The sequence below is a fragment of the Buteo buteo genome, chromosome 27, assembly GCF_964188355.1.
Source record: "Buteo buteo chromosome 27, bButBut1.hap1.1, whole genome shotgun sequence".
NCBI classification, from domain to species: Eukaryota; Metazoa; Chordata; class Aves; order Accipitriformes; family Accipitridae; genus Buteo; species Buteo buteo.
This window is the reverse complement of record NC_134197.1, coordinates 9,060,414-9,082,297: the sequence shown is the minus strand read 5'-3', so window position 1 is coordinate 9,082,297 and position 21,884 is coordinate 9,060,414. Positions and strand designations below refer to the sequence as shown.

At 35.6% G+C, this 21,884-nt stretch overlaps 1 protein-coding gene across 1 annotated transcript in view; it reads right to left on the bottom strand.

Annotated features, from left to right (window-relative positions):
* The window catches only part of DNAH3 (dynein axonemal heavy chain 3), a 66,841-nt gene that overhangs the window by 39,206 nt on the left and 5,751 nt on the right, over positions 1–21,884 (bottom strand). Inside the window, exons 4-23 of the mRNA XM_075058458.1 lie at positions 21,351–21,452; positions 19,993–20,218; positions 18,371–18,440; positions 17,155–17,344; positions 16,424–16,613; positions 14,500–14,695; positions 12,864–12,989; positions 11,960–12,155; positions 10,511–10,690; positions 9,979–10,115; positions 9,716–9,821; positions 8,964–9,142; positions 7,406–7,590; positions 5,954–6,077; positions 5,225–5,378; positions 3,426–3,570; positions 2,932–3,143; positions 2,516–2,607; positions 1,971–2,085; positions 1,270–1,386 (exon numbers count right to left, since the gene is read on the bottom strand). Of these exons, the coding sequence (XP_074914559.1) occupies positions 1,270–1,386; positions 1,971–2,085; positions 2,516–2,607; positions 2,932–3,143; positions 3,426–3,570; positions 5,225–5,378; positions 5,954–6,077; positions 7,406–7,590; positions 8,964–9,142; positions 9,716–9,821; positions 9,979–10,115; positions 10,511–10,690; positions 11,960–12,155; positions 12,864–12,989; positions 14,500–14,695; positions 16,424–16,613; positions 17,155–17,344; positions 18,371–18,440; positions 19,993–20,218; positions 21,351–21,452 (3,042 nt within the window). The remainder of the gene's footprint in view (positions 1–1,269; positions 1,387–1,970; positions 2,086–2,515; positions 2,608–2,931; positions 3,144–3,425; positions 3,571–5,224; positions 5,379–5,953; positions 6,078–7,405; positions 7,591–8,963; positions 9,143–9,715; positions 9,822–9,978; positions 10,116–10,510; positions 10,691–11,959; positions 12,156–12,863; positions 12,990–14,499; positions 14,696–16,423; positions 16,614–17,154; positions 17,345–18,370; positions 18,441–19,992; positions 20,219–21,350; positions 21,453–21,884) is intronic.

Genomic DNA, 21,884 nt, shown 5'->3' with positions numbered 1-21,884 from the left:
ATTTAAGCAAAATTACATCAAGAATTAATCTACACTGAGGAAAAGAGCATGAGTTGTTTGGCTTCAAAGAAAAGAAAAAAAATCCCCAAAACCAGAAACAATTGAACAATTTTAAGAGAGGGAGAAACTTTATTTAAATAAAACCCAACACTAATAAACATCTGAATATTTCTTATAAACAACAGACGTATTCTTTCACTAGCGCTTTTTACAGCAGCTTGTGAGAGAGCTGCCTAAGAAGTGCAGAGATGACTAGCATGACAATCCAGAATATCTTTTTTTAATTCTACTTGTGTACTTTCTATCTTATCATCAGTGAAAGGATAAAAGCTTAACAAGGTATTCAGCAGACTGAGTAAATGTCAGTTCACAGGCCCTATATGTAGTGAGTTCAATCTTTGGCCCACCAAAAAAGCTATTTCATGCAACTCTAGCAGTAGAAATCGGTTTTAAAACCAGAGAGAGATTCTTTTTGAATAAAGAATTTCAGATAGCATTGCTTTTGTGACTTTGGCAGTCTACAGTGTAAGGGTTATGCAAGGGAATGTATTGCAAGGAGAAAACACAGCCAGCCTGTATTGCTCATTATTGTGCAAGAGGTACATGGAGATTGTTAAGATAGCTCTACATTAATCATTCCCTTTCATTTCACCAGCTCTACTGGAAAGCAGAACTCAGTTTTACCTACAATTTGGCTAATGTCCTCAGGAAAGGATAGAATTTAGGTCTTAGCATTGCTTACAAATCATCACTATTAGGCTAGAAAATGTGATATTAAATACTGACAGGAAAGAAGTCTCTGCTTTCTGCATAATCTTCCTATTAGAAATTCATCATCTTTAACAAAGATCACATCTTTACAAAGTAGTAGGACAGCTAACAAAAAGGACTTCGAAACCCTTATAGATCATGCCCATGCTAGACAATTACAAATAAATTCTCTCTCACAACTGACAGACCTATGTCTTTTTACACAATGCAGCAGAATTTGTTTAAATCAACTGACCCATTCTCAAGACATTCAACTAAAAACCCATGCTTATAACGACTAGATTAGCAATGCATTTACAATTTCCTTAGCTGTAAAGCAAGCCTTGCATACCTTTGTCTGGAAACCATTAATTCAAAGCTCTTGAAGAAAAATACGAATGTGTGTTCTTAGAAACAATTAAAAACTATATAACTTCTTATCATGCCAAAATACCTTAAAGCATTTAGGGAAAGCATATTATGAGACATGCAAGCTCAATCAAACCAGCTTTTCCTTACCCAGCATTCAGCTTCTATTGGTTTGATGAAGGGAGAGCCACGCATTGTCTGAGTCTTAACAATATGATCATCCAGCAAAAGCTGGATGTCATCGATTGCTGACAGGATGCTGGTGTTCTGTAAATACATCACATTTTGATAAGGCAAACAGCAGTTGCTTTATTTCACCGCTCATCAACATCACACTCATTCAGATTCCTGTTTCCCTCTTCTCTATGAGGGTTGAAGGTACGAAAGTAGCAAGGCATTGAGAAATCCTGCAACATGTTTCAAGATACCAAACGGTATCTCGACAGTACATCTCTGTTTCAAAGGTCAAGAGATATACTGTTTTGTGAATGGCAAGCTAGCCAGGGGTGCTAGTGACTTCTGACTCAATCTTTTGCACTGTAATTCTTGTTTCTTCTGGGCAAGTTAAAATTTCACTACTGTCCAGCTTTCCGTACAACACTGGAGAAGCTCTCAGGCTTGCAGATTTGTTAGGATGAATATGTTGAGATCACAAGTTATCCAGATACTAAGGTCCAAATATAAAGATATATAATAATGGAGACATTTGCCTAGGCTCTGGGGTATGATACCACTTTCCATCATGCCACAATGAATGAGCAGTAACTTCCCTCTAATATTTCTCAACTGGTATTCAGAATCAAAGTAATTTTTTTCAACAATATATATATATTGATTTGGTGTTTACTCACAGTATCCCTGTACTTCACCAGACTGAACTGCACATTGACCCACTCGAATTTCATTTTCTCTATTGATTTCTCTAAGGAATACTCCTTACTCGCAGCTGCTCCAATAGGTTCCAGCCTAAATTGAAATGAAACATATCTTTGAAATGTTTTTGCAACATAGCTGAGGAGAAAAAAAAAAGCAGTTGTCATTAAAGTTGCATGTCAGACTACCTTTCATATGAATTTGTTCATAATACTATAGACTCTTATTTCAAGGAATATTTTTGCACTTTCAGGCTTACCAAGTTAGAGATATTAATATTAATTTGAAGATAAACACAGACAGAAAATTCTGAATGTGCCAATTAAGTGGTTTAGGAATAAGACTCTGGTTTTTGGTGCCTTTGTGCTACAAGAACAACCAATAGTTCTACCCATAGCTTGATAAAATACAGCTGTTTTTACAGCACATTCTAACAGCACACAAAAACCCCCAAACAAACTAATGTCAGGTGTCTGACATGAAATACAGTGACTGTCTAAAAAATGACAATAAAGCTCCTTACTGATCAATATATTTTGAGAGTCCAAATTCCAATATGTTTTTAAGAGTAGTAGTTTCATCAGGTCTGATCTCACATCCTACAATTTCACTAATCTGAAAATAAAGTAAGAAATAAAATCTATTATCAAGATGCATGTTTGTAACAGACTTCTCAAACAGCAAGAAATAAATGCTAAAGAACTATTAATGCAACCCCCTAATTTGCTCTTCTGCCATAATTAGTGATTCAAAGAAGCTCCTGCCTGTACCATTACAAATTTCAAAACTGGATCTATCACATGACAGGATAAAGGATGTTCTTACTGTGAAATACAGAACTATTACTGTATTTCACGATATGGAATATATGGAGTAGTATATTGAACTGTCAGTTTCTGTGGTAGAATACTCCCACAGTTAAAGCACAGTTTAAAGTACCTGCTCCCAATGTCTCTCCTTCATTCCACGATTGCAGGCAATTGACAGGACAGGAAGGTGCTGTTTAAATTTATCAAGCTTATATTTAATAGTTTCTGCTAAGCCTCTAGGCCCAGCCAAATCTGGAAAACTCTTACTGAGCTTGTACATAGTCCTCCACATATTTCCAACTTCTTCAGTAATTTCATCAGCATTCAACATCTGGAGAGATCCTGAATACAACAGTATAAAAAAAAGCACAGCACACACATCAGCACAAGGAGATTCCCAGGGTGGTTTATTTACAGGTATTTATAAACATTCTCCTTTAACTGGAAATCCATTGTGTTACAAAAAATGATCTTAATGCGAAATCCAAGTCAACAACTGTATTTTACATTGCTTAACAGCATTTATTTCTTCAAAATTATTTTCTCATAACTAATCAACCCTTTCATCTTCTACTTAATTAACTGAAAATTACACTTTTCATCAAATGAACACCAAAGCCTCACCATTCATCCATTCCTCAGATTTGGTATGGAAATTATATGCTGTTATCCAAAGTTGCTCAAAGGGTTGTTTGTTTGCAATTATAGTTTGCAGTAGAGGAAATTGACTCTTCTCCCGCTCAAGTAACTCCTCTTCTTTATTAATAGCCTTTAAGGAATAAATAAATAAATAACTAAAAAGTCTGATTTCCATCAAAGATTCCTACTGTTGTTTAAACTTTTAAATAGGTAATATTGAATACAATTGTTTTACATGTCATAAAGCCAGCCAGATTTTTAGATTTAGGCCTGTGGATTTTAGGTAAATAAGGTAGCTGTGTTCTTTAACATTTCCCTAGTTATTTGTTGGCATCTTTTGCTACTCAAACAATTTTTGAAATCTGTATTTATTTTAGAAATAGATAATGCACCATGTCATACGGTGAAACCAAGGCTCACAAGTTACCAACCCACTTTGAAACCTGGATGTAAGCTCCTCAGTCACATAGGCTTGTAGGAATTTTTTTTACTTGTGCTTATTTTTTTCTATTACAGAAACATCTGGGAGGTCCAATCAAAGCAGATACTAATTGCTGTGCTTATTCTTGGTAAGATCTTGGTTTTGTCCAAAAGAGCTTACAGTATAAATCAATGTGCAAAGATTTAGATTTAAAAAAAGTATTGCCTTCTTCATTTTACAGGTAGGGAGGTGAAGCACAGAGAAATGCTGTCTGAAATGCAGACACTGAATTCAGATTGAGTCCCAAGTCTGTGCTTTTACGATGCCAACAGACCTTCCATAAAACTTTTAATCATTCAATGTGAGATGCAGGCAGAGAAACATAAAGATCCACATTCCAAGATAATTTTTAACTTCGTGTATTCACTAAGCTGATTGTCATGTCATTTATATTGTGTGCATACACCCCTCATTCTGATCATTTATTAAGAAACTTAAACTTAATTACTTATTCTGATCCACCTATAACAACGTATCAGTGCTGTTAACTCACACTAATTAAATATACTAGATGCCTTTAAATCAGATTAAGAGTATTGATACGTAGGACTAGCAATTTATCTAAATCCTAAACTCATTTAATTGGTTCAATTTTCTCTTTTGAGTTGGAGTTAATTAAAATCTTGATCCTTAAGGCACCATATATGCAGAAATCTCATTGTCTCACTGTGATTTAAAAGATTAATTAAGCGTCACAATGCCTGTGAGATCTCTCAAAGGTAACCATTCTCATTTCCCAGCAGAAGCACAGCTGAGACAAACTATTCAACCTAGAACCACACAGTACACTGGATGGAGAGCCCTGAATAGGATCTAGGAATCTTGGTCTTCGGTTTCCTTCTAGCACCTGACACTTCCCTTGCTGTGATATTACACATATATAATGCCTATAGGCAAGTTCTGGAATGATACGAACAGCTGAAAAACATTTGATTTTAATTAGCGGACAAGGAGAGGGACTGAAAACACAGGTCCAGCAGCACAAACCGTGGTTCAGGGAAAATGCCACCTCCCTAATATTCTGCTCCTGCCAACTCTGCCAGAATAATTCTGTTTTCCATGGATAGCATCATGCTACTATTGACTGCTTGGAAACACTGAAATTCAGTATTTCAACTCAGCAGTAGGGATGACTCAGCATACAGGGACAAGAAGATATTTGCCCCATGTTTGTGAATTTGGAAATTTTAAAGGCATCTTGACAATATATGACCAGAACCCTGAAAAAAACAGGGACAGGATCAAAACTTTTGCTCATCCAGCACATTGCAACCCACTCCATACTTGACTAATAAATACTAACCTCAAATTCTGTTACTGCATTATCTAGATTCTTATTTAACTCTTTAAATTTCTCAGCGTTCTTCTTCATTTCTTCTACGGTCATGACATCCCGCTTTTTGTAGCTTTCTACTTCTCTATTATAACCTTCAAGAGTTTCCTCAAATTGAGAACACCTAAGGTAAAGATAGCTAAGGTAATATGATGTTCTGTTTCATTCCTTTTCAGGTTTCATATTTTATTAACTATAACAGGCACTGTCAAATGAAATCTGATCTCAATACTAGAGTAAAGTAAACACGGATGCCAGTGAAAACCCATTAATCAGTTATAGCAATACTATGCAGTCCACAGGATTAGAATTCAAGGTTCATTTTCAAACCTCCCAATTTATTTTGTTTACTTACATTTGCTACTTTTACTACCTGGAGGAAATAAAGGAAGAGTGAAAACAACGTAACAAAACTATGTGTAATACTGTACTAAGCAATAGAACAAGATAAAATTATGAATATTCTAGCAACATCCTTCATTCCTCCTTTCAGACCTGTTTAAGCATAGGAATATTCTAATCCACCCTCATCAACAGTATTTTTCTGAAATCTCCATAATACTGTAAACCAGGTTTCTTCCTTACTTTCTCAGCTCCCTTCCAAGTTTTCCTTCTTTGACATTTTCTCCCTTTTACTGATAATGAGATTTTTCTTTTCTTTAAAAATACCCAGTGAAAAAAAATGTCTTAACACCATACCTTTCAAGCAAAACCATCTCTGCATGATTTCTCCTGTTACACAACTGATCTCTACTGTTTTCAAAGATTATCTCAATCTGATCAGGCCAATGGAAAACAGTGCTATTCAGGTTTATGTCATCATCTAAAATAAAAAAATATATAGACATCTTTAAGAAAATACCTTTTAACCAATGATCTAATAGAATGGCTGTTGTGAAGAGTAAGCAAAATAGCTAAAACTACATTTAGGAATAAACTGTCTAAGAAGCTACATATTTCAAGCTGCTGGCTGAATTATCTTCACTGCAAAGAGAAGCATTCCCTAAAACAAGTTTGATAGCAAAACTCTAAAATCAAGTTAAGAATGTGAACTTCTCTGAATAAGATCTTAGCTAGGCAGAGAAAATTAGTAAGAACAGCTATTCCAGAATATCAATTCCGTTCAACTACACACAGACCACTCCTAACTAAATATATATACCTACATAAGGTGGATAAAAGTAAAGTTTAAACCATTTTTAGTCCACAGTGTGTAAATGCCGAATTATTCACAAAAGCTAGACCATAACAACTACAACGAGCAGGCATCTCCATCTTCGTATTCGTCATTTCGTTCAGTGCACTTAGCTTGTTATAACTAACTGCAGGACACACTCTTATAAACCCAGCTAAAAAGAATATGTAATTATGAAATACTGTGCATGCAAACACTCCAGTCCAAAACATAACAGAAAGATGTCCTGGCTTCCATAGGCATCCTAATTTTTATCAGAAATAAATTCTAATAAACATGGCATATTCTAGTTATTTCTAGCACTGTCTGATCTGAAAGTGTATTCTGCTTAAGGAGAAAGGATCATCCTGCCACTAAAATGGGTAAGCTTTCATATAACTGCTCTTCGTTTTTATGTACAGTAAATAACATACAGCATCTGTGAATGGCACATTTTTGCTTTAAATAGTGCAAACTAAAAGCAACTTCTACAGATGCTTCTTCCATCTTGGAGAACAGCCCTCCAAAAATAAAAAACAGCAAACCATCACAGCAAAACAACAAAAGGCCTCCACTGATCTAATACTCAACTGCAGAGATGCAAGTTCTCACATTCTCCAAAAGCTGGCATAGAGCCTTCGAGACACGGCTTTTTATTTTTTCACGGAAGACTTTTTATTAAATAATGTAGAGGTGTAACACTATTTGGCCAGATTACATGACATTAATCTGATAATGACTAAGACATTCACTAAAACACAGAAAAAAGCACTGTCTGTGCTGTATGCCATTTCTCTAACCATTCCTTCCTGCATTGGTACATTTTAGCTTCTACTAAATTCTTTTTATTTCCTTTCTGTCTCTTTTGGAGCTTTCCATTAGCATTCTAGAAGATGAACATTTATGCATGCAGAGCCCAATATCTATATATAAATATTTTCAGATGGAGACTTTTATATTCTGGAATTGAAACATACGTGAAAGATCAGCATAGTTCATGAGGAATTCCAGTCTATGTGCTGCTTCAGTGACCTCCTGTCTCAGTTTATAAGCAGTAACTTCACTGGATGTCTTTAAATATGCATCAAATTCCACTAGCTCTTCAGTGTTCAGAGGCACCTCACTCATTCTCTTTGCAACTAAGTTATATTCATTGCAAATTCTACAATAAAAAGAAAACAGACATATCACTGGGATCATAAGTGAACAGAGATGCAAGGCCTTGTTAATCAAGTTTGTCTTTTAAACAAGAATATTAAATTGCTTCATAAATTAAGTATTCAGATTGAATATACACAGCAGACAGGCATTTATAAAGGATGCCTTTTTACTTTGCACAATCAGTTATATTGTCCTACTATGTTTACAAGAACTGATATATAATAGAATGATTGCTAAGTTGGTTCAAAATTACAATTAACAGCATATTAACAGTTTCCTTCCTATAGGTTTAGAATTTCCTTTTCAAGACCCGATCTGCTGCAGAAAGAAATGTTTGAAAGCAGTAAGCAAGAGCTCACTTAATCACCCCACAACAATAAAATCAAGTGCATGGTATGAAAAAAGTTATAAAGAGAAAAATATGAAACAATCAAGTTTATTTTACATTGTACATGGGAACAGAAAATATAGAAAGGAAGAAATCCTGTTATTTTCCTTCTTCCCAGGGATACACTTTCTTGTGCAGATTCCAGTTCAGTACTGCAATTATCTATACAGACAGCAGGCATGCAACCAGCAACCATACACAAAGGATAGGTTCACTTAAAGCAATTCCAGCCTTCCAAATGTTAGGCCTTCAGCATAAGCCCGTTGTCTAGATCCCTTCCACAGTAAGTGGAGGCAGAGAGGCCCCTCTAGACTGTGGTTCATCTCCACCTGGAGATGCTTCTTAGATAAGTGGGTTAAATAATTTATTTATGGTGATTGTCTCTCTCCATTCACTGTGGAAATATTCCACAGTGGGGGTGGGGTTTTCTGGGGGGGGATTTTTGGTTTTTGTGGGGGGTGGGGGTGTTTTTAATTCACAGAAACAGGATTATCCCATTACATTGGAGTCAAATTATATTTTCAAGGTCCTTTTTTTTTTTCTTTCTTTAAACTTGCCAAGATATAACATCAGGACTACTACTTTCTGGGAGGGGGGTGGGGGGGAGCAAGCAAAAGAAAAAGAAAATGAAAAAAAAAAGTCAGGGACAAGACAAATGCAGAACTGCATAGTACATTCTTCAAGCTGATTTAGCTGGACACCAGCAGGGGAAGCAAGGACCTCAACCCAAATCCTAGAAGGTCAGTAAAGGAGGAAAGAACAAGGGCGTACTTTCAGTCTAATATCTATGTACATGCTACACAGACTAAATTAGATATTTATTTACAAGTATTCTGGTCCTGTTAATTTTAAATACCCACTTTGGTGCCCTTACATGTCTGGTCAGCACTAGAAAACCCAGCAGATGAATAAAAGTTATCTCATTCACAGATACACAGCATCAGTCCACACAGACAGCAAGAACCACACATACTAACAACATGTACCTTCTATTTAACTCTCTGTTTTCCATTACTTCAAATTCAATCAATCTATCTTTAAGATTTTGGGTCCGACTGCAGAGTTCCTCATTCAGTTGTACAGCATCCAGACAGAACATGGCCAGAGGGACAGTGACATGCATGGAAGCAATCTCTCTTTTCAGTTTCGTTAAGCTGTCAATCTTCTACAAATGGAAAATAATACATCTGTTATTTTTCCTTAAAATCTATAGATGAAAAATGTTAAACAACAACTAATTAGTTCCCATCCAGCAAATGGATAATATATTCCAAATACAAGAAGGAACAGCTATTTTTTACCTTTCCAGATTCCAGGACTGAAAGCATTGCACAGTAACGTGCCATATTAAGGAATACCACAAGTTGCCTAAAGAAGTATTTAGCCATAGGCTAACTCAGGAATGCAGAGAGAAAAGTAGACATACCTGACTAAGGACAAGACAGTCAAAAGACCAGTAAGCTGCAGATTCACCAAATACTCTGGGCAGCCTTCCACTAGACTTAGCTACTAAGACCCAACAAAACCCATAGAAGGAGGCCATAAAAAAACCTCCTTCTACATTTGCACAGCAGCCCTACAGTAAGGGACTATGTAAATTGAAATGGCTTCTCTAGTATTTATTCCCAAGGCTAAAACAAGTGATTTGAATAGGAGTTCTTTAGGTAATATATTAGGAAGTCAAGTGTGATGTGTTAGCTGCTGTATGAACATGTAGCAGTTGTCAGTTACAAATTACCTCTGTAAAAGCTTCTAAAGAATGACCTTCCTTCAAGAAATCTGTGACATCTTGCTGTGCATTGTTGTTCAAAAGATTGCTGTATTTCCTGTACACATTTAAATACCTTAAACACAGAAGATCACAGAAACAAACTTAAGATTCCAGTGTGAAGATTCTCTACAATAAGAAACAATCAGCTCAAACTATTTGTTTGAGTCAAATGGATAGTGTTATTAATCTGAGGGTTTGGATAGGCAACAGAGTTAACAGCCAGAACTTACTTCTGGGGACCAAGTATGTTGCTCTCAAAGATCTTTTCAAGTTTGTTCACATACTCTGAAAACAATGATTCCTCTGGTTTGACTGTACTGAGAGTGAGATCATCTCTTTTTAATTCTGGAAATAGCAATCTTTCTACCTAAAAGGCACCATTGCAAATACTGTAATAACACATATAATAGAGAAAATAATGTATTCTATTACCCCTTCACCCACCACTTCAAAAAAATGTTTTATTTGGCAAAAACACCGCAATGTGAAAAGGCTCTGATTCATAATTAACACTTGGTTACACACATAGTTTGCTTTTGAAAACTATACAAAAATTAAACCAGGGCTTTAATATAACTTGAATCTGAAAAAAAACAATTCCCATGTTATCTTCTATAATTACAAAAGTTCACACAGTTTGTGATACATGACCATTATCTTTATCTTCTATTTGTCAGTCTTCTGCCTCATTCATAACTTTTTATATCATAGATAGTTTTTATCCATATTGTATTTTGTATGCAGCTGTAATTTATCCAGTACCTTTGGAAGTTCCTCAGCACCATGCAGGATATCCCTGAAGCAATGACTGATTAAATCCCAACATTCTTCCAAAGGTGGCTCAAAGACAATCTTGGATTCTTCCACACTAAGTCTGACTGTTAGTATCTGAGGTACAAAGAACTGCATTTCTTCATACGGTTCTGTAAAATCACTTCCATCCTTAGGGAAAAGAGAGAAAATTATACATGCCAAAGAAATTGGCTATAACAATAATAATTTTTAAAAGATTCAAGCTCTCCCAAATCTCTTAACTACACAGCACCAATGGGATCTTCTTCCCTGATTTTTATTCAAAACACTGATATCCCAATACACAAGATTTTAAGGTGCCAAATCCTAAATGAATCTATAAAAGTTGGAATTAGGAAACCGGATTGAAGCCTAACTGCCTTTATTTCCCCTTAAGTAACAGAAGTAAAGCACTAATTACCATACAGAACAAAAGCTCTAAAAAAAAATCCATAACACCTATCAGAAACCAAATACAAGATCCCGGTCTTTTAATTGCCTTGTATGGTTGGTAAGAACTGCCCTACTCCCAAATTGCCTTTACAGTAATGGAGCCCTAATCCATTAATAGACTAGTAAAGTAGATGCTATAATGATTTAAAAACAAACAAACAAACAACAAACAACTGAAAAAAACACCAAACCCCAAGCAACCCACAGGACCAAAAAAATAAAAAAAAGCCCCAACCATGAGCAACACCATCATCACCTGGATGCAAGGCTTAGCATAAGGTTTGACAGCATATTGTAGTTAAGTGTGATCCTCTGGCAGCAATGCAGTATTTAATCTGCCACATTTATTCTGTTTAAATATGTTTCATTTTGTCTTATCATCCTGAGTGATCTGATATTTAAAGAACTCATTTCCACTAAGAGGCAACTTTATTGTAGCCAAAATAGTGGTAAAAACTCTCATTGTGTAATGCTTATTATTATAATGATGTGCATTACTTGAAATAATACAGGGCACTTATTTGGTGTAGACAGGGACACCACATCCATAAATTACCTCTGCAAAGGATTACATGCATGACTATACACACTTTTGACTTCAAAGGGGATTATTCATGTGCTTTCAGAAAAACACATTTAAGTGTTTTGCCTGGTTAAGGCCAAGAAAAATAAAACTAAAAATAAATTTTAAAAACGCACACACATTCAAAACAGAGTTGAAAACTCCTGTAAACTGCTAGTTGTAACCCTAGGCCTGCAAAATGATTATTCAAGTGAGCAGTTCTTGACCATACAAAAAAAAAATCCACTGAGTATGCACAACTGTTTAAAAGATCCAGCCATGTTTTATGGAGGCAAGAGCTATCTGGGATATTTTAGCCTTCAAAGAGCATTACGTTTTATGGCTATATGAATTATTATCTCCATGTAACACTGAAAACTATAGATATACTTCACAGTGTATACCTTGTGGATCATAAAAAATGCAAGAAGATCTTCTAAGGAGTTAACAACCATCTCACGTAATTGTAATGACATTAGAGTTGCCACCGAATGAAAATAGCTTTCAACTAGCTGAGAGGAATCACAGTCATTTTCAGGAGCAAAATGAAGCCATTTCCTTTTCTCATCACGGAAAATGGATGCACAAGTTGGGATCCACCTACAATGAAATAATATGGGGACAAAGTTTTAAAAGCTTTAGTCTTACTTTGCTCCTTGCAATGAAATCTGAACTCAGAAATTACCCAAAGAATGAGCAAAGTTCAAAGGGCTAGTAGAGCATTGACAACTAGATGTCAAACAAAACTGTACCTTCCAGGACTTAGAGGAAACCTGAGTTTTTAAGCTAAGGATTCTTGTTATAATGGGCCCCTACTATTAGTTTAAGTTAATATCAATAGACAAAATACTAGTGGCAATATTAAATTATTAGTCTTAAATGGAAAACTTGAGTTTGGAAGAGATCTCAGGTGGCAGAATGCAGTCACCTTATATCATGGGCTATTACCTCATATAATCTCTTTCTTACATTGATTGATTTCCATAACTAAAAAAGTTAGTCTTTCTGTCAACATTTTTATAGATTTAGACTCCACTCCTCTCATGGTTAGAAACCTTCTAATTTCCAGTCTACATTTATTCATAGTCAGTTTATTCCCATTTGCTTTTGCACATGCACGTTTGCAGTTTCAGTAGGTCTTTCAGCATCCTGATGTTTATCCCTCTCTGCTAACTTCCCCTCTGTTTTGGCAGCCTTGTGGTTGGGACTAGTGTCATCTCAGTCTAAGATCTGTTTTAAAAAGGGAGCTTCATGTAAATCAGACCTTAAGATACCCTATTTATCTACTGTTACTACTGTGGTACTGACTTGTTCTGAAGAATATCGTGAGCTTCCACACAGTGTCTTCGAATGACCTCCTCAAATTCAGCAGGCAACAGTGGCAGGTCTTTACAAAGCATTTCTTCAGTGCGAACAAACCTTAGATGACTATACCTATGGAAGTAAAACAAATAGTAGGTATTTTATGGAATTCTGTTTAAAAAAAAGAAATATAGCCAGGAAGGTCTCCTATGTATCTATAAACACTAATTTCACTGATGCATATCACTTCATTGCTAAGCTGTCCAACAAGCGCACTTCTAATGTTTGCGGTTGGGTATTTTTTTTGCTATCGGCAAATGTAAAAGGCTTCACAAACTTCATTTTGTACTTGTTATATTTAAAATTGTGTTAATTTTTTGCTAAAATGGTCAGAATAATTTCGTGTCCATTTCCTACATTCATTAGTGTATCCAGGCATTAAAGTACATACAGAACGACATCTACTGCTTCTATTCTGTATTAATAGTAGTAAGTACCTATCCTGGCTACCCTGTGGGGAAAAAAATAAAACTTCATCAGCGTGGCGTATATCACAATCTGTAACATAAAAGATCTTAAATTCCTGCAAATTTTACTTAAATGCGAAAAAAGTTCTCAGGATTACCAACTACCATACTTAACTTCATAAGAAAACTTATCTCAATTTTCGAAAGTCCCCAGAACAACTTCCAAGTACAGACATTTGAAAGAGACTCAATTTTAAGAGTTAATTTTGTTAATTTTCAGGAATCAAGATGACAATTCCAAATCACTATTTACTTGAGCATTGAATCTTAATTTAGGGAAAACATCTTTTAACAAAGGGGATGATCTTTTCATAGCATGAAGTTACCCATTCTTCACTGTGGACACATAGAACATGTTCATGCTTGCATTCAGAGTCTGCGGGAAACAATCATTTTACGTTGAAATTCTCACAGGCTCAGAAGAAAAAATTCTTTAGAAAACAGAACAGGTTTTGCCACCTTCTCTCTACTGGCTCCACCAGGATGTCCATAGCATACGAAGAGAAGTCAGCAGATGCACTCTCTAACCAAGTCATAAAATAAAAACATTCTTGTAGGGTTTAGGGTTATTCCATGCGGGGGCCCGGACGATAGAACACCAATATGATGATTAAAGTCACCACTTTATTGAACCTAGCTGATCATTCTTATACAATTCTCTAAGTTGTTTAGAAGCTTTGATTGGCTGCTGCATGCAAGCATTTGGTGTCCACGCGCACAAGCATAAAATGTGATTGGTTACATTGATACTGTCCACGTGTATAAACATAAGATACAGTTAGTTATACTCACTCTGTACACGCGCATAAACACAGGATATAATTGGCTATGTTAGCTAGAGCATGCGAAACTTGTCTCAGTCCAATTGGCCAAGATAAGCCCCTGAATTGAGGTTGTTTGTGCCAAGTTCCCTTTATCATGGAATGTGCACCTGTGTTTTTCTAACTGGGCTCTTTCTTTTTCTATCTTCTTGTTTATTCTGTTCAAGGCCTTCTAAAGGCGTCTGGAATGCTCTTGTGACCATGAGCTACTTTCAGGCCCAGTAACTAAGTTCCCTATAATTGACCCCTACACATTCTCAATTTAATTAAGATCCTATGAACAAGACATCTTACTGAGAAAGCCAGAGCTGTTGCAAAGTGGGCATCAATGGATTCACTACGAATAGATTCTTTTCATTCCAGTTTTTTACTTCCTTGTAAGAGCTGTGCCATGGGACTGGTGCACGGACAACCCTCCAGGGAAAAGGGCATGGGGTACTTCCAATGAACAGTCTGTCTCTCTCAGCTGGATCCATCAAGATGTAATCAACTAGAACAAATCATATATATCATGGTGAGACTACAGGTATGGTCAAAATCTACATATGAAAACACAGTATCTCCATGGTTTAGGAAGTCATAGAATTCTGCACATTTAAAACTTATACACTGACATATAGTTACTTGCATGTTTTTAGGATGAAATACAGGACAATACTTAAATTACCAATTTGACTATAAAATTATTTCAGAAGAAGAAAAGAAGAATTGGTCCTGGTTCTAAAAATGGGAGGGAGGAGAAACAGTTTTTTATTCTGTCTTTCCAGTTGAAGCACATTTATTTCGTGCTTCAATTCCTCATCCATAAACCAGGGGTGGCAATATCTCCCTTTCAAGGATGATTTTTACAAGGCTTCTTAAATGTTTGTGAAACGTAGAAATCTTATGAATCATCTGTTGCATGTAGGAAGCACATGACATTGAAAGGGCTGATCTATGACCTGCTAAGTGCCAAAACTCATGTGCTACCGGTTCCATCGGACCAATGGCCTATTCCATATGAGATTAACAAAAGCTGGGAAGCTGACTTACTACCCCTTGTTGACATTAGCATTACCACGAAAAGGGACCGCAAACACTAAAATGGTGTCATTGATAAAAGGCAAATTAAAGGGTACTTAGAAAGATATCAGAGACTATACAAGGCAGAGTGAAAACTGTTTCATCTCTCCTTTTTATGTTGTCGTGAATGAGAGGCCACACCTACTCGCTGTTCAACATAATTAAGAAAATTGAAAGGAATTATTTCACATGTGGAAAACCCAAGAAAACCATCAGACTACTGGAAAGCAAATAAAAAAATCTCACGTTCTATGAAGTGTCTCTTTCACATTCACTTTCAGATGGGCATTTCAAGGATTGAAATGCATTTTGAGGATTGTGACATTCTTTTGTATTTATTTATATATGATGGTCTTCTATTTGTTGAACATGAGCAGTGTAATCACGCAGATTAATTTATCATCTAATTTTCCTTATTCCTGTGATGTCTTAAATGAAATTCTCTGAACATGTGACATGAGCACAGTGTAACATCTGCCTTCACTGGAGTTATGAGACAGATGAATTTGGCTGTTAATGGGTATCACTGACTTACTGCAGAATAACAAAAAAGTTAGTCTGGGAAGTATCTGTTAAAATAGCCTAGTTTACCCTCTCCCCACATCAGGGTCAAATATACTTAGACTGCTGTTGACAGATACTTGTCTATCATGCACTTCAAAGCATCATTCATCAATGAATCACAGCAGATTCATCAACGAATAGTCTGCTGCAGTGATTCATGATCTTTATAGTCACAATGTCTAATTTAGAATCATAGAATCATTTCTTCTCTAATTTCTTTTGCTACAAATTAAGATGATTACTCCTTGTCCACCACCATTTGATCAACCTCCTCTTTATACATCTGATGAGATGATGCAGAATTATGCATTTTGAATATGATTTGGATTTGAATTAGGAATGGGGAATTGTGTAAGTATGGACAAAACAATTCTATGCACCCAGAGCTACTCAACTTGGACATGACTACATTTAAGTGATGGGATGTAGGGTTTAGTCAATAAATATTTGTTGAAACTAGAATGTTATGTAGCATGAGTTCTACTGACCTCAAAGGAATTCTCCATGGGTGCTAAGAATAGAATGCAGACTTGCTTTCAAAGTTCAATAAATGTCTACGTACTCTGAATTGCTAAGAGATTTTGAGTCTCACCAATGGCTTTCATGAGGCTGATACGATAGTCTGCCTTAATCTCTTCTTTTAAAATTGCAAGTAAATTCTCCAGGTCTGGGTTAGCAAGAATGTGAGTTGGAATATGCTTTAAAATTACATTCATCACTTCTTTATTCTGAGGTGCCAGCATGTCTTCCTGCACTCCATTATATATGTAGTAACAGTACCGCTGAAAAATAATGTTAAAAATAATACGTTTACTGTATGAATTTTCTGACAGATAATGAATTACTACAAAATATTTTTAGCTTTTCTGTCACTTGAACATTTTCCGCAATTGAAAGGTGTTTGAATATAATGGATTTTGGCTAAATATCTCGGTTCTTTTTAAAGCACTGCCGATGCCTGACATTTTTACAACACTTCCATCTGTTTTGATGTAAACATATATACCAGTAGAACTGAGTGCAGCATATTAAATTACCGATCTCTGAAGTACTAGCCAATGATGTGAGAGGTTAAGAATTTGGGAAGATACTTCTGCTTGCAAACCCATTAGAACAAAAATCAGACTGAGTAGCTAGAAAGAGAAACAAATGGGAAAGGAGTTGACAATATTTAACAGCAGTTTGCTATATTGAATATTCACATCTTCTAAACCTCATGTACTGCCTTCTTTTTTCAATTACTTTTAAGTAAACAGTTTACAGACATATATTGCAGATGATTACTGCTGCTACTTTTATCTTAAAAAGAAATTATATAAATACCTCTATATCATTTCTTGAAGGTGGCTTTTCTTGCTTACTTATCTCCTTCTCACGTAAGTGCATGACAACAAACTGTTCTTCTGGGGTCAATGGTTGGCTGTCTGTATAATGTATGACACGTAATTCTGGCATATGAGCAGGTGCACACAGTGAAATGGGATCCAAACTGTTTAACAAATTTGATGTACTTCTGAAAAAAAAAATACAAGTTTAGTGAATAAAGAGGTAGTAATGGATTCTTAAATCACTATGGACAAATTACAAGCATTATATAAATCACTTACACCGCACTGAGGACAAGTATGACCTATGAAGTATTTAAATTACTCATAAAAAATCCTCAGTAAATTGTATAACATAGCATACTACTTTAACAGAAAGAATACAATCATGCAAACCTTACAACTGCACGCTATCACTCAGACAGGCAGTATCTTATAAGTAATTTTATCAGAGCCAGACCTACTAGCGCTATTATTTAGTTTGCCCAAGATCTCCACCTATTTTCAGGTGATTATCTCACCAAAACCTTAACAGTCTGAGCCAAAAGTTCAAATTGGCTCATTTGCATAAAAGTTACACTACAGACTTCTTTTTCATTATTATATGCTGTTTTCTATAGGGCCTCTGTCCACACAAGCTGTCACTCCATACTTGCTTTACTTCACATTATGAAGTCCTTAGTTGAAGAGAATTTAAATATCCCTTTTGCCTTTTTTATGGTACTCATCACTACGTTATCTTAACAAGGAGTAAGAAAGTTACTGTCATAGCAGTTCCAGAGAGGCTTACTTCCTTGCTTTACAGATGAAGAACACAAGCACAAAGAAGATAAAAAGAAATACTACAGCAGAGCACCCAATTTGACACAACTCTAGGAGCATTACAGAGCATTTAAGCACTCACAGCAAAACTGAGAGTTTTGCATACAATCTGCATCTCTGTTAACTAAACTTTGGGTTCTCAAGTCAGTAATCATGAAAGGAAGACCTTTCCTTCAGCATGCCTAAAACTGAAATTCATCCTGCCACAAAGAAGCAGTTAAACGTGCTTGCTTAGTACACCATGGAATTTCAGTCTTGATGCACATACATTTTTTTGTAGAGACTTAACATTTCATGCTTGGATGCTTAACATCCAAGAAATATTAAATCACAACTCAAATATCTAGACTGATTGTAACAATCGGTATCTTTATAACATTACAGTACATTACCTATTGGAATTCCATTGACTTCTTTGTGTAAGATTGAGCTTTCTCCTAGAAGGATCAAATTCTTTTGAAGCTTTAAGGACCAGTTAAGAATATCACACACAGGAATGTTTTTCAAATAAGATATTATTTCAGATTGGTGAAAAACAGAGCTAAGTCAATTGATCAGATAATGAAATAACAGAAACTACAATGTCACAAAGAAGCCTTTAGTTTTGACTTAGCATTTAGCAAGACATTAAAATGATGTGTTAAATAATCTTGCTGATTCTGGGACTATAAACTAGCTTCAGGAAAGCATTCAGCTCATGCTTAACACTTCAGTGCTTACTTCCCTCCCTGCACAAACCATGTTTTCTGCACTGGGACTTTCTATTTTGAATGTAAAAGCACTTCTATAAGATGTATAGTTCTACCAGATACACTGCACATGAAAAATCTGAGAAGTACAAACCATTACCATGTGCTTTTCAGAGTACAAATAAACAGGTCTTTTAACAAAATTAATAATTCATGCCTTCTCACCAAGGAAAGTACCATGACCTGCTTCCCACCTCCCACCCATGTACTGGAGAAGTACATGGTGTAGAAGAATCAGGTGTATGATAAAGAAACTGTTAAAGAGACCCTATGAACAAAACCAAACCCTTCTTAAATAGCATACAAGGGGACTAAGCAGATATTGAAGCTATTATGTCTCATCTATCCCAGGGAAACAAAATAATTTCTAACACTTCAGGGAAGCAAAGCAACAATGCAGGATGAGTATATTAACAGACAGACAGCATGTAGAAAACTATAGTTTATGAATGTCTTGCTCTTGATACAGAGGACATTTAACTAGATAATTGGGAAATAAAGTTCATTAATAATTTACTTTGGAATTTTCAGACTAAGTAATGGAGTTAATTTTCAGACTAAGTAATGGAGTTAATTTGACACCTGCAACTGGTAAGACACTTAAAGCCTTAAACAACTTGTTTTCCTAAAATGTTTGATATATACATATTGGTAAACTTAAATAGCAGGAGTATTACAACTCTTAACCTTATTTGCTTTATATCACAGCGTCATGTTGAATCAACAGCATACAACATCTTATATTGTAGCATTTACACATGTATGCAGTTTGCTACCAAATACATCAGTTACATGGTTTAGACATAAACAGTGTATTAAGCAACATTGATTGGATTTGACCCTCAGGTAAACGTTTTAATGCCTGTCCCCCACCTTGTTTTGCTATGCAAGACTCATGCATATGAACATAACAGGGGTGCACATTGAATTTGTTTCTGTTTTCCTGTTGGTACTTTTACTTCTAGCAATAACAAGAGCTAACCTGTATTTTGTTCATTTTCTGCTCTGCAAACAATTTCCTCCAAATAATTGCACGTGATTATTTGGAGGGATGAACCTAACTAATTAATCAGAAACTGGCCTTACCTTTATTAACATATGCTTTTGGAAATTTGTCTATACTGACCCTGTGGTGATAAGCTTGTAAGCATTTGTTAGGGATAAGTGATTTTTCCAGGGATGATGCTTTAGCAGATAAGAAATTAGAGATAAAAATGTATAGAACAAGCAAGGCTAAACTTATAAGCACATTCAAATGTGGATACGCAGTGAGGCTGTTCTCTGCTCTGCTGAACTCAGTGATGTCCCTGTCATTGAAGAGGACTTGAATTTACACACATTTTTCAATTTTAAATCCCGTGCAGTGAGAGTATAATTATTAGCTATGGAGTCACTCGGGCTTCGGTAGTAACTCTGTTCTTTGAATGGAGCTGCCAAAGTCCATGATGCTCGTTGCATCAAAGGAGGATAACAGCTGCTCTTAAGGACAAGCTGAAATTAACAAAAAAAGCAATAGTTTTACACAGCACAGTCATTTAAAGAGTCTTCTTAGAGCTAGAATAGGGTTGAAGATCAGTTCATATAAAGAGCTAATACATAAGTCTGACAGAGTCATTTGATCACCAATCTATTTTTAGATCTTGATGTTCCACACACGTGTAAGAATAATTTTACTAGCGGTTAATGGAAAAGAAGAAAAAATCACCTGGCAAAAATCTACTGCTTATGCAACACAAATTTCAGGACTGGCTAAATCAGCTCCCATGTCTTATATAAAACCTTAACACATCCTCAGAAGTCCAACTGATGAAAATAAAAAATTTTATCTAAAACTTCATTGAATAATTTTCACTTTTTTACCATTATTTTAGAGTATATGTCTCACTTAAAATTTCCTGTTTTCAAACAAAGTCCAAAATAACCCATTTTCCATCAGAAACTACTTCAATTTCTTAGCAAATAATATCCTTCTAAAGAAAGACATCTTAGATGAACTGAAGTGCTGACACAAACAAGCCAAATGAGCAACTGTGAGGCACTTATGGTGGGGAAAGCAAGCTCTCTCTTCTTCCTCCCCTTAAGTGTTGCCATATGTAATTTTTATTTGTGTCACACAGCAGAGGCTGTAGTTGTGCAGCTGTACAAGCTATCCATTCTGATCAATGCTGTACCTGTCAAGCTGTCAGCTGGTTTTGGAACAGCAGTCTAACTCAGGGGTTTTTGTGCTCTGTGATAAAGTACTGGGGGTGGGGAGGGGAAATCACAATTTGTTTGGAAGAAAAATATTTTTACTATTTGCTTCCTTCCCCAGAAACTTAAACTCAAAATATTTAATCCAAAATTTAACAGCAAATAATAAACTATAAATTTAAAGAACAAATTTAAACTGCCAAGGTTTAATATCCAAATCATAACAGAAGTTGTAACAACACTTTTCTAAATAAAAGCAGCTCTAATGAAGCACCTGACAATCTGTTTAGTGCTTTAACTTAGTAATTTAGTTTTTCCTATTTTTACTTCATCTACCTATATTACCATCTGCCTGGTAATATATGATGCCTAAAATCATGCTAGCACATGTAATTGAAAGTGTAACCTAACACAAGGGGAGAGAGCAACATACCTGATACAATTCTGAAGGTGCAGCTGAAGCAGAAGCAGGTAGGGGTGGTAATTCCGGTAACCGTTTTGCATGACTCATGTTATATACAGAATCATTTTGTGACTAGAGAGAAATGAAAAACAACTTCAAAGACATTGATGAAATACACTGTTTCAAAAAAGATACATTCAGAAAGAACAGAGACTTTCAGTTTTCATTGGAAATGACATATTGCAACTTTTCTAATTTCAAGGAACCGGACATTCTGTGGAGCAGGTTCCTCAGCAAAACAGGTTTTCAGATTGCACGGTTCTTTGTAGTCATTTGATAAAACTTCCAATCACCAATAAATGTCAGATTAAAAAAAAACAACCAAGCAAAAAAAAACCCGAACATTTTTATATCACTGAAAACAATTCCAATTGTTTAAAATATTTTTAGTTATACTAAAAACTCCACTTTGTGTGGAGTTTGTAATGGTATAAACATTGGATATTAAAATATTAAAGCCTACCAGACTGCCAAATTGACAGTGAAACAGCCCAAGTTGCGTGA